Source organism: Eptesicus fuscus, chromosome 15 (genome assembly GCF_027574615.1).
Source record: "Eptesicus fuscus isolate TK198812 chromosome 15, DD_ASM_mEF_20220401, whole genome shotgun sequence".
Classification (NCBI taxonomy): Eukaryota; Metazoa; Chordata; class Mammalia; order Chiroptera; family Vespertilionidae; genus Eptesicus; species Eptesicus fuscus.
In genome coordinates, this window is record NC_072487.1 from 37,280,278 (window position 1) to 37,293,755 (window position 13,478).

Below are 13,478 nucleotides of genomic sequence, written 5' to 3' on the forward strand. Positions count from 1 at the left end.
AATTCTGGGCAACTAATACCCCCATCTGCAACCTCTCTATCTATCCAAATATCACTACTAAAAGAATTGTCGCAACCTAGAGCTCTGCTCCTCAAATAATACTCATTGCAGCAAACACTATACCATGTGCCAAGCCATGGGCTAAATGCTTTACATATATCCATGCATTCTATCTTCTCACCAGCATTACCCTCATTGTGCAAAGGAAGAGAGTGGTTATTAAATTGCTCAACTCATATCTAAGGAAAAATAAAGCCGGGATTCAAATCCAGGCAGTCTGGCTCAAGTATCTGGTGCCCTTAACGTACTACCTCCCAAATTAATCCATCCTCTTCTACTGGGCACCCAGTTAACACATGCACACTAGCTTAATGTTTCCAAAGAAGTGTTTCACGGTCTATATCACCCCTTTCATATTTTCATAAATATTATATCGTAATATCGTTCAAAGAATTTCCTTGAATGTCTCCTTGTCCACTCATTTCCAATTCCTAGCTCTGTCTCTGGAAACATCTCACTTTCCATGTGATACTGATCTTCTTGCCCCACAAGTCAGATTCCCATATTTAGTAGGGATAATAACCCTGAAAGGAAGTAAAGCTCCCTCTCTGGGGCAGAGCTGTAGCATGGCAGAAAACCTGGCCTGAGACTCGGAAAAGATAGGTCCTCACCCCAGCTACATCCCAACCATATTTAACCAAAGGCAAATCACCTCACCCCTCTTGGACTCATAGTATTTCCACGTTGGTTTGAAGCGGGGGAGCTTGAAATAAAATTCTATGAGCCCATGGTTCCTACTGAATTTTTTTCTTTCACTTTTTAAAATAATATATATTTTTTATTTATTTCAGAGAGAAAGGGTGAGGGAGAGAGAGATAGAAACATACGATGAGAATCATTGATCCTGCCTCCTGCATGCCCCTTCTGGGGACTGAGCCAGCAACCTGGGCATGTGCCCTGACTGGGAATCGAACCATGACCTCCTGGTTCATAGGTTGACGCTCAACCACTGAGCAACACCAGCTGGCTCTTTCGCCTTTTTGTTTCTAGGGAAAATCATGCTTTGGAGAGTGTCAATCACGCTGAAGAGCACTCCTCACAGAAGCAGTGATGTCAGGAGCCGGCAAGGAAGCAGGCATCCTAACGCATCCTGGCCTACCTGGGCGTAGCTCCCACTGCAGATCACCGCGTTCCACTGGGTAACGTTCACACAGCTAGGATGGCGGATCAGGTAGTTGTCAGTTCTTCCCACGTAGGCGTCCTTGTATCCTGTCACAGAGCCATCAATGTCGTGGAATATGGAGTTCTTGTCACCATCCAGCTCACAGTCTTCAAACCAGGGGCCAGGCTTTCCAAAGAAGACATTCAGAGAGACCTGAGGGTGGTGAAAACAAGGGCATCACAAAATGAGGGCTCCCGCCGCCTTAATCAGCACCCCCTGCAAGGATCCTACTGCATATCCATTCCAACTCCTTGGAGATTAAAACAGTCCTGAGTGACAGTTCATAGTTGTCAATCAAGGCACCCAGTCAATCAAAGATGTCCATTAGTTATGATATGCCTGGGGGGGGGGATTTTTCCAAAGCCTTGTGGAGTTCAAGGAGCAAATGTTAAACTTCATCTTTGGTGGTTTCCCTTTCTTCCAGTTAAAACTATTCCCTGCTCTCTCCAGACAAAACTAATCTGCAATAAGAGAAATTAGAACTGTGGGAAAGGGAATTAAGCAGTCATACACATTTGTTAAAAATTATAAACTTTAGGGGGTGGAAAGAGATTAACCAAAGAACTTATATGCATATATACATTGCCCATGAACACAGACATTAGAGTGGTAAAGGCCTGGGGTGGGGCAGGAAGCGGGTGGTGGGAGCAAGGAGGGGCGGGGGGGTGGAGGAGGGGAGAAGGAATATCTGCAATACTGTCAACAATAAAGATTTTTTTAAAAATTATAAATGTTACACTTAAGATGTGTTCATTTTTCTGTATATAAATTACATCTTAATTAAATAAAAATCCATTATAAGTTCTAACTTCAAAACTAGTTAATCATTTAATTTTCTTCAAGTGCTTTAGTTACTTGTTCATATGTCTTCTCCTAGTTCCCAATTAAAACACAGTCTAAGTATTTCCTTAGTGTGAATAATAAAGTATTTAGAACAGGGTCTGCTATGTCCTAAGCATTTAATAAATGTCAGCTATTAAAATTCCATGACGTGCCTTTCCCAGTAGCTTCCATGGTCTTACAGGAGTCCTACACTGAGCCTAGCACAGGATGACATTCAGTATTTCCCAACAACAGGCACAGGGGACAGGAGCCAAGTACTAGGAAAGCCTCTGGATAAAACAATTGGTTTCACACCACCCAGCATTCCTCTTCTTTCCCCACGTTTCTCCTGTGGTTCCCCAGCTGTAGACCCCAGACAAGTACAATTCCAGGCAGATCCCAAATCTCTTCTTGGATCATTACACTGAATTTCCCCAAACCACGTCCTCTTGTTCTTATGAAATGCTACAATCCCTGCCATCAATTTAGGTTATTTTCCTTTCCAAGATATCACCTGAATATTAAAAAATACCCAAGGTCACCTGGGACTTCTATTCTCACCTTGAACTCAACGGGACAGAAAGAATAATAAATTTTTAAACTTTCTTTTGCATATATTTCTGCCCCCAGTCATAAAGACTTGGTATGAATCCTTTGTTTCTGTCTTTGTCTTTGGGGATGTGCTACCCCTCCTCCTCCCACCACAGTAACTACATAGGAACCAAAAGAACATACTTACATGTGGACCAAACTTCACAAGGGAGAGGTTATTTCTGGGGGTTATCTGCCAGGGATTCTTCATGAGGAAGCCAATAGCACTGGTATACCTATCTGGAGTTGGCACATATTTTTTGAAAGTGCACCTGGTGAGATGAATGGGCCCATCATAAATCTGAAAGCCTCTAATTGGGAACGTCCTGTTGAAAAACAAGAGTTTGTTTAATGCACATGGACCCGTCCCCTTAGCAGCACTTCACTGACGTACTTGTTTTATAAAGACAGGTGACTATTCTGTATACACAAAACACAATTCTAGAATACAGTGGTAACCAAGACAAGATATCCTAATCACCTGAAATGTACACAGTAGTGGGAAAGGCAAAAAGGAAAATAAAGGATAATTACAGATTAAGTGCTATGGAAACAACACATAGTAATACGTTAAGTTGGGTAGGAGAGAAGCTATTTTAGAGAGAATGGAGGCCTCTCTGAAGAGGTGACTTTTGCTTCCTTGAGTCCACCAGTTAAGACCTTTTATCCGGTAACTTATATACTTTAGTTTTGGTTCCAAAATCTCTAATGTGAGAACAAAAATGAATCTGTGCTTAAACAGAGGGAACCTCCTCTCAAGCCTCTAAATGACAGTAATAAGGTGAAATGATATACTTAAAAGTATGAAAGTATAATTCCTGAAGGCTTTTGATGTCAAAAAGGCTAGCTAGATTGAGAAATTGGTTTTATTCATTGTCCTCCTTTCTGTTCAAACACAAACTCCTTAATCATATATTATTAACCATAATTAATGTACAAAACCCATAATATTCTGTATCCCTTCGTTTTCTCCACTATTAAATTCTTTTGATGGCATTGCAGAGGATTTCTACAGCAACGAATTAGATTACAACTTGGCAGTGTTTTACAATACACGCTAGCAACAAAATCAAAGGGCCTTCCTAAAAGTATATGCATCTGCATGTATCAATAAGGATATATCCCAAAATGGTTCTCTTCCCTAGAAAAGGTTGTACAAGCACAGTAAAATAAAAACTGGATCCATTGACCAATGAGGAATCTGTTCTGGAGAATCTTCCTTAGCAAGGAAGCAATAAGCATTTTGAAATAAAACTGGAGGCCAACATGTAAAATAAAAAGAATGAAATTGACTTGGCTGCCATCATACTGCAGCCCATACCCCAACCAATACAGCTCTTTTTCCTTTTATCTACACTTGAAAGAGGCAGCTATAGCCTAAATGTGAAAAGCACAGCACTGAAGCCCGAGTAACAGGGTTGAAATCCCACCTCAGCTACTTTTATTAAGATTTTTATAAAGCGGGATGGTAACAATACCTATCCCATTGGGCTCTGTGAGGACTAAGTGAATAATAAAGTATCCAGAAGAGGGCCTGATACATCGTAAGCATTTAATAAATGTTAGCTATTAAAATTCCGTGAATTTCCTTTCCTAGTAGCTTCCATGGGTCTTATTCACAGGAGTTCTACCCAGAGCGTGGCATTCAATGAAGTATTTCTCCAACGACGAGCACAAGGAGAGAGGGGCCAAACACAGGTCATCCTCTGCTGGTAAAGCCTTCCACCAACCCCCACCTCCCCCCGTGCCCCCGACCCACCCCAGCCCAGTGTCCCATAGAATGCGTAACTGAGGGAAAGGAGGCTTCCCGAAGTCTGACACTAAGTTCTTCTCCAGCGCGTTTTCTCACCAGTAAGATGAGGACGACTATAAACTGTGTCTCAGAACGGAGGATGGATTAATTAGTTCATAGTTCCCTAAAAGCCCCGAAGAATCCTTCTAGTGCTGAGTGCTTTTTTAATGACTCAGATTATTTTGACAGAAAGCATGCCAAAAGTCTACCCCCGTCCCCCCTTCGACATCTGAAACACTTAATTATGCAGCCGTGGTGAGGTTTGGAGTCAGCTTTGGCATCTATCAGCCCTTATTTCCTAGGACTCTTTTCAATAGGTAATTTCCTTTTTCCAGTGGCTATTTCTAAAAACCAACATCACAATTTGAGGGAAAACTGACCTAATGTCATAGTTTACGGTTTGGCAACTTTCTGTGGCTCAAGAAAGAAAGGGAAAAAAAATCACCAGCTTATATAAAGCCTTAAATAACAAATGAAAAAAAAAAAAAAGATAGGTTCCTTCATTATAAAATTATTAATGAAATCCAGAATTATTATTAATGCTCCAGAATTTTAGAGGGTAATACACAAATACTAAGTGATAATAACAATAACAGTTATAATAATAGTAAGATCAGGTGGGAAAAATATCAGAGTGGGAACCAATCATGCAGAATTATTACAGAAACTTCCAGAGGGATTAGGTTTTCACTTATTGTTTCAATTTAACTCTCCACTGCCAAAGCAATGCTTACCTATTCCTGGGTAATGTCCGAGGCTTCTGGTCTATTCCTCCCATGCCTACATACTTGTTCTGACCACCCGGAAAGCCGTAATTCCTGCTTTCTCCAACAAAGAGAGATTCAGATACCTCTTGGCTAGAACCTTCATCACTTGGAAAGCTTCCATCACTGTTACAATGAAAATAACCATTAACCACACAGTTCTAGAAAATGTATATTGACCCTCGAATAAAGGCAAGGTATAACTCAAATAGTCAAAGCAGCCAGTAGCTTTTACTAATTCATACTGAATCACCAGAAAATACCTCTAAACTGTGAACATACCTCTTAAAAACTAATACAAATTAATTGTATTGTAAATGGGTGGTTTTCAAATTAGGTGGAAATAAGTGAAATTTTATTTAGTAGCAACAACTGATTATTTTATTCTCAAGCAACAGTACTGTGAACAGGGAGAATAAACTTGCCCTGAATACAACAATTAGAATCGAATGTTTAAGATGGCAGTGAGAGTAACTGACCTGGAGAATAATATTTAACACAAAAAGTACAGTTCTTAAAGACCACTGAGAAATTTGACCAACTTCGAAGAAAGAAAATATTTCATGTGCTCCCAACTTTTACTCCCTTCCTTTTTATTCCCATAATTTTTAAGATCTTTAATGTAATGCTCAAGTGTTTTCTTCTAAACAAACAAACAAAAAAAACATAAGTCTTTCCTTCTGTGGAATTCCAGCCATATTAACCTACTATTTTGGCATGAATTCAATTGATCATTAAAAATGTATTTTTGACCCTCAAGTGATAACAGGAAGCAGGTGCTAATTTATTTCAATGTTAATAAATGTATAACATTATGGTGTGTTATCCATAAAAAATTAAATAAATTTTAAAAATCAAGGGTTACTTTACCTACAGCTTTAAAATAATCAGAAGTAATTAATTAATTAATTAATTAATCAGAGAAGTATTTTTAAAGTCATTACAAACCTGGCAAAGGTTAGTCCTATTCCATTATCTGCAAATCTGTAAGAAAACAGAGATAACATAAGACTTGAACTCACCACATCATGTAAGAAGAGGTTCCAATGTTTACTCTTCCAGACCACAAAAATAAGTTTCACTCCCAATAACTAAAAGCACAGACTCCACAGAGGAGGCTCCTGGTTCAAATCTCAGCTTTGCCAATGACTAGCTGTGTGATCTTGGGCATATTACTCAACTGGATTCTCCCTCAGTTTTCTCAATTATGTGTTAAAAAAGTAATTTAACAACCTTCCTCATAGGACACTTAAGAGCATTACACATACTAATTAATTTCAACCATTTAGATACAGGGCTGGGAAACCTGTTTTCGCCCAAGGGCCATTTGGATATGTATAATATCATTCACGGGCCATACAAAATTATCAACTTAAAAATGAGCCTGCTGTATTTGGTCAAACATTTAATCGACTCACCCCTAATGCCTTGGCAAGGCCAGACCAAATGACTCCATGAGCCATCCCCCCACCCCTGATAGAACAATGGCTGGCACATAGCAAGGAGCATATAAGTGTTAGCTGGAACTGTTATTTTTATAATTACTTCTAAAAACAATTAGATCATGGTAGTCTCTTCTAAACTTTTCAACATCAATACCCAAGCTATTTCTACAGATTTAATATAATATCATTTTTTGCATGATGATAAAATGCCAAGAAGCTGATGTCACTGCCAGCCAGAAAACAATGTTTTTCTAGACTCTTGAACACCAAATCTTAGCTCAATATACATCAGACTTCCAAAATTACACAATTGGAAAAAAGCGAGATGCTTACTGCCTCCAGTCATCTTAAGACATAAGTCAACACACTTGGTGTGAAATTTACAACTTTTGTTTTGAATGGCAGTAAGAGCATCGAAAAATCTGGAGTTTTCGAGAGGAAGGAAAAAAAATCCAGCTGGTTTCAAAAATCTTTATTTAGCTCTCTGACACAGACCCTGTTTGTTATATAAAGTTAAATTCCCGGTTTCTGTTCAATCTCATCAGAAAACATTCATGTCACCAGACAAGTTCGGGTCCAATAAAAGCAGCTGAATGAGATTATTCCAAACATTTGCAGTCTGTTAATGCTAGCAAACTTCCTCAGAGCTCGTCCTGTCTTTTAGTAACAATAACATGATTCCAGAAACTGTCACTGTATTTTCAGTCTACTGGGTTTTTCAAAATAGCCTTAAAAAACAAACACACCAGCGCCCCCAGATAATAACTTTGTAGAGAATACCCACGCTGAGTTCTGGACGACAATGTCTCCCCCTCTGACCCAAGCTCCATGGTCATTATTTTTAAAAGCAATGAGCCTGTCAATTAAAGCAGCAACGCGTGGCTTTTCAGGGTCACCATCCTGATGAGGCCGAAACCTTGGGATTGAAGAAAAAGGACTTTTTAAAAAAGGTAATGGCTATCAGCTATTTACAACTGTACACTTAAGTGTCAAAAAGATTTAAGTTTGACCGAAACCAAAGAAGTAAAAAAAAAAAAAAAATACCAAAAATCTCTTAAGATACAACTTAAATACTTGTATTTCAAATACTGGGGAAAAATAATTACATTTATTTATTTAACTTTATGTAAATAAAAATTGCTTTCCTATCTTCTTATTTTTTAAAATCAACATATTATGGACTGGCTATTGCAGAACATTATAAACACTAAAACCATTAAAAAACGAAACAAAACAAACAAACCTCGGATCAGGAAAACTTGCAAGTTTTCATGAATTCTTAAGCTCCATAATACTAATATAAACTTACTGAATAAATTATTCATATATTTTAACATACATATATTTGAACTTAAAACTATTATTTTAGTTGTATGTTGGTGATATATCTTAGATATAAAGATAAAACTGGGTTTAATATCTTAAAAAGGCCTAAATTTAAAATACATTGTATTTAATTGACTTATCAATTATAAAGACTAAAATTTAACTTTGCTTTTTCTCCCTTCTAAAACACTTATCAAGACCTTAATGAAAAGGTAAAAAAAAAAATGGTGTCAAAACTACCCTATATAATAAAAGCCTAACATGATAAGTGTCCAGGCGTCCGTTCAACCAATCAAAGTATAATATGCTAATGATATGCTAAGGATGCTCAACCGCTTGCTATGACGTGCACTGACCACCAGAGGGCAGACGCTCCAACTGGTAGATTAGCTTGCTGCTGGGGTCCGGCCGATTGGGACTAAGTGAGATGGGCCAGACATGCCCTGGAGCCCTCCCATGGTCCCTCCCCAGCTGGCCAACCTCCCGCGTCCCTCCCCGCCCCGATTGTGCACTGGTGGGGTCCCTCGGCCTGGCCTGTGTCCTCTCGCAATCCAGGACCCCTCGGGGGATGTCAGAGAGCCAGTTTTGGCCTGTTCCCTCAGGCCAGGCTGAGGGACCACACTGGTGCACAAATTCATGCACCGGGCCTCTAGTCCTCTATAACAACTCAAATAAATAACACCATAAGGTCACCTATTTTTTAGAAAATCATTTCTAAATTTTACAAAGCTGCAAGAAGTGGATGGGAGGGCAGACAGCAGAGCCTTAAAAAGCTTTTCAAAACCAATTTAGCAAGTTGAGCTTTTCATACGATCAAGAAACATCATTTGTACAAACACTACTAACAGTTGCTGGCACATAGTAGGTGCTCACTAAATGTGTATGATGGGAGAAGAGCTATACATAGAGAAGAGCACGTACAAAGGCCCTTAGGCACGAGTGAGCTTGGCATGTTTAGGGAACTAACACTTTGGCTGGAGAGTAAGAAGCAAGGGGAAGAGGCATAAAGGTGGGCATGCACCAGGCAAGGATGCAGTTCTTCATTCTAAATGCAACTGGAAAAGCAGAGAGTAGAATGGTGGTTGCCAGAGACTGGGTGAGGAGGAAATAGGGAGGTGATGGTCAAAGGGTACAAAGTTTTAGTTATGCAAGATAGATAAACTAGAGATTTACCAAACAGAATAGTGCTTATAGCTAAAAATACTATATTGTATCCCATAAAATTTGCTAAGAGAGTATATATTATGATAAGTATTGTTATTACAAAAAGTATTTTTAAGTTAAAGCAATAATAATAACAGTCCTAGCTGATTTGGCTCAATGGATAAAGCACTGGCCTGAGGTCTGAAGGATCCCAGAGACAAGGGCACAAGCCCAGGTTGTGGGCTTGACCCCCCAGTAGGAGGCAGCTGATCAATGATTCTCTCTCATCATTGATGTTTCTATCTCTCTCTCCCTCTCCCTTCCTCTCTGAAATCAACAAAAATATATTTTTTTAAAAAGTAAATAATAGCCGAAACCGGTTTGGCTCAGTGGATAGAGCGTGGGCCTGCGGACTCAAGGGTCCCAGGTTCGATTCCGGTCAAGGGCATGTACCTTGGTTGCGGGCACATCTCCAGTAGGAGGTGTGCAAGAGGCGGCTGATCTATGTTTCTCTCTCATCGATGTTTCTAACTCTCTATCCCTCTCTCTTCCTCTCTGTAAAAAATCAATAAAATATATTAAAAAAATAAATAAAACTGAAAGGCCAGGAAAAATGAGATTTAATCTAGAAATTAATCACAGAAGAGAGTGAAAATACAAAAATACAGCATTCACAACGCTGCACCCCTTGAATTACAGGCGCACACATAGACTTACAGAAATACACCAACATTTAAAAAAAAAAAAAGGAAATAATAATAATAATAAAGGAGGTAGGAAGAAATTTTGGGAGATAATAGATAGGTTTATGGCCTTGATGGTGGTAATGATTTCATGGGAGTGTACTTATGGCCAAACTCAGCAAGTTACATACATTAAATATGCACAACTTTGTACATGTTAACCACACCTCAATAAAGTAAGTAGATAGAAACATAGATAGATAGATGTGATGAAAAGTGTCATCAGAAACATGCAATCAGGAAAGTGATATGACCAGATTTCTTTCTTTCTTTTTTTTTTTTTTTTTTTACTGGTCACTAGCTGCTACTTGGAGTAAGGACTGTAGAGAATGGACGATAGAAAGACCAGCCTGGAAAGCATTATATCCACCTTAGATTGTGTGTATGACCCCTTACACTAAACAGCTCTAACCTAAGGGGTAAAAAATCTGACTCGGAGCCATCACCCACTCTTCTGGCATTGTAGTTGCTGCCAAACAGCTTTGTAGTCATTATATAATGTCAAGCAGATGGAAGAGTTGTGGAAAGAAAACTACGCAATGTTCTAAAAAGAAAGCCAAAAAAAAATAAAAAAGTACCAATAAAACATCTGATTCTCGGCTGCAGCCATCTCATTTTTTCTGAAATTCCTATCGATATAAATCAATTGTTGACCATTTTCTTGGAAACCCTTTCTTTTCATCCTCTACCCAACTTGGTGTGCAAAAAAATGGTCACCTTTCCCAATTTCTCATCATCCTCATTTATGAACTTTCAGCACCTTTCCCAGCCTTCTCCCTTAACTGTCCTCTGCTTTAAATGTACTTGTTGGCTCTCATGCTATTACACTTTTCGATGAAATTTCCCAATCTCAAACCAAGAATTTTCTTGAGTTAAAATTTCCCATCTTTGGATTCCTGTAATTTCACATTTTGAAAACATAAGGAAAGGCTCATCTGATGAACTATTGAGTCAACTTCCCCTGTGATGAACAGACTGAATATTTTCTGGATTCCATGGGCCCGACGTCTAATTCATTGGCTGGCTTATTACTCACTTGCATTAGAGTTTTTATCATTTTTACTCATGTCTGGGCTTCATGAATGCATTTGGGCATATTCTTTACATTAGCTTAAACAAAATTAAATGCATACACCAGCTGCCAAATGTCTTGTTACACTCTTCTATAATCAATTCTTTTCCATAACAACTTTCAAATGGAGTCTAATTCCTTACCAAGATGTATGCAAACCAACAGACACAGACAACAGTGTGGTAACAGCCAGAAGGAAGCGGGGACAGGGGCTGGGTGGAGGTGGGCAAAGGGACGGGGAGGAATGGGGACATCTGTAATAGTGTCAACAATTAAAAAAAAGAAGAAAAAAGTATGCATTTAAAAACTGGTAAGAGAACTAATAAACAACAGAGGAAAAAGCACCATTATCAAAATATCATATACACATACCCTATAAAAACCTTCTTGGACTATTAAGAATAGGTTGTTTTATTGTTGAGTAGAATTAAAATATCAATGAATTCTAAAATATATTTCCACATCCATCCATTCATCCCCACACACAGATTTTTTAAGGCAGGGAAGGGAGTCAATTTTGTTGTGTTTAGGATTTTTCTATTAATACTAACTTAGCAATGAACACATACCAGTTATAATAAACTCTTTCAAACTAAAAAAGTAGCAGTGACCAACTAGCAAAGATTTCTTTGTTTTGTCAAATAATATTCCCTTCTCTCTCTTTTTTTAAAATATATTTTTATTTATTTCAGAGAGGGAGAGAGAGACAGAAACATTGATCGGCTGCCTCCTACACATCTCCTACTGGGGATTAAGCCCACAACCCAGGCCTGTGCTCTGATCAGGAATCAAACCTTGACCTCCTGCTTCATAGGTCAACATTCAACCACTGAGTCACACCAGCTGAGCAATATTCCCTTCTTGTTTCATAATTTGTCATCATCTCTTGGCTCCTTTTTCTTTTTTTAATGTATGTTTATTGATTTCAGAGAGGAAGAGAGAGGGAGAGGAAGATAGAAACATCTATGATGAGAGAGAATCATTGATCGGCTGCCTCCTCCACACCCCACACTGGGGATTGAGCCCGCAACCCAGGCATGTGCCCCAACTGGGAATCGAACCGCGAATCAAACAGTGACCTCCCAGTTCATAGGTGGACACTCAACCACCCAGCTACGCCAGCAGGGCTCCTTTTTCATCTTTAGTTTATTTCTTCTAGTCTTCAGTTTCACATCTTGTTCAGCTATAAGGTATCAATCAGTACCTTATGTTTAATTTAATAATGCCCTCCGTTCTGCAGCTTCTCGAATGCTAATCACTGCTTTAAAATATTTCAGGCTCAACTTGACCTTTAAGAAATCCTGATGAGTAATTTTACTAAGTTTACTTTCCCCAGGTTTCTCCTGACCTCACTATGCCTTATCACTGTGTCACAAGCATCCTGCCTCACACCTAAATTGCCTCATTGACCTCTGCCTCCCCTCTGACCTACAGTGTGGCTTCTAATAATAAGGCTGGCGTCCTTTTCTTCAATATCTAACAACAGAACCTAGCACCCTTTCAACGTCTTAAGTTGGTCAATCAACCTGAAGTATAAAAAATAACATCGACACAGTTAGTTCCTACTGAATATGACTTTATGTTGCCATCTTTCCCAGAAAGCTGGAAAAGGTGTTTTTTATTTTTATTGTTGACACTATTACAGATATCTCCCCTTCTCCCCCCACATTGTCCACCTCCACCCACCCCTGCCACCACCCCTCCCCTGGCCTTCACCACTCTGCCATGTGTGTCCAGGGGCTACGCATACATGTTCTTTGGCTACTTTCTTCCCTTTCTTTTATCTCGTCCCCCCTTACTCTCCCCTCTAACCTGTCAGTCTGCTCCATGTATCCATGCCTCTGGCTCTATTTTATTCATCAGTTTATTTTGTTCATTCGATTCCACATATAAATGAGATCATATGGTATTTGTCTTTTTCTGACGGGCTTATTTTGCTTAGCGTAATAATCTCCAGGTCAGAAAACCGTATTTCTATTGGAGACATTTTATTTATTTTGGCTCTCATATACAGCATGTAAAAGGACTTGGTTGAAAGGCTGATCCATATCCCAACCACGTTCTGTGGTTATAAAGGAGAATAACATAGAGCCCAGCTATGAGGTGAATCTGAGACTACAAATGACTAAACCAGAACTAGCTTGATCATCATGTCTGAGACCTTTCCCTTTGAAACAGACTCAATCAATGCTCTATTTTGACCACTGACCATAAATCCTGTATGCCTTGATTTTCAGGAATTACACTAAAACATTTAAGCTTAACTTGTATTTCAATGAATCATGTTCTACGTTAGGCCAAATTTGGACCCTTTTTCAATATCTCTCCCTTTTTCTTGCTCTTTCTGCAACTCTAACATCAACGTACAACTGTGAAAAGGGGACAGCATTAAAAAGCCCAGCCACAGGACTTAGGACAACAGAATAAATATTTTTCCAAAACCCTCCTACAAATCTTGAGAACTTCCATTTTTCAATGTGTTACTGGAGAAAGGAACACAATGGCTTCACTCAGAAAGGTTTGCTTTGGCAAAATAAGCTTGAGGGTGATTTAAAGTG

The 13,478-nt window shown here is 39.0% G+C and overlaps 1 protein-coding gene across 1 annotated transcript in view; it reads right to left on the minus strand.

The window, feature by feature from the left end:
* The window catches only part of CEMIP2 (cell migration inducing hyaluronidase 2), a 72,808-nt gene that overhangs the window by 19,689 nt on the left and 39,641 nt on the right, over positions 1-13,478 (minus strand). The window contains exons 13-17 of the mRNA XM_054727071.1: positions 7,421-7,552; positions 6,140-6,175; positions 5,162-5,317; positions 2,784-2,961; positions 1,160-1,375 (exon numbers count right to left, since the gene is read on the minus strand). Coding sequence (XP_054583046.1) covers positions 1,160-1,375; positions 2,784-2,961; positions 5,162-5,317; positions 6,140-6,175; positions 7,421-7,552 — 718 coding nt within the window. The remainder of the gene's footprint in view (positions 1-1,159; positions 1,376-2,783; positions 2,962-5,161; positions 5,318-6,139; positions 6,176-7,420; positions 7,553-13,478) is intronic.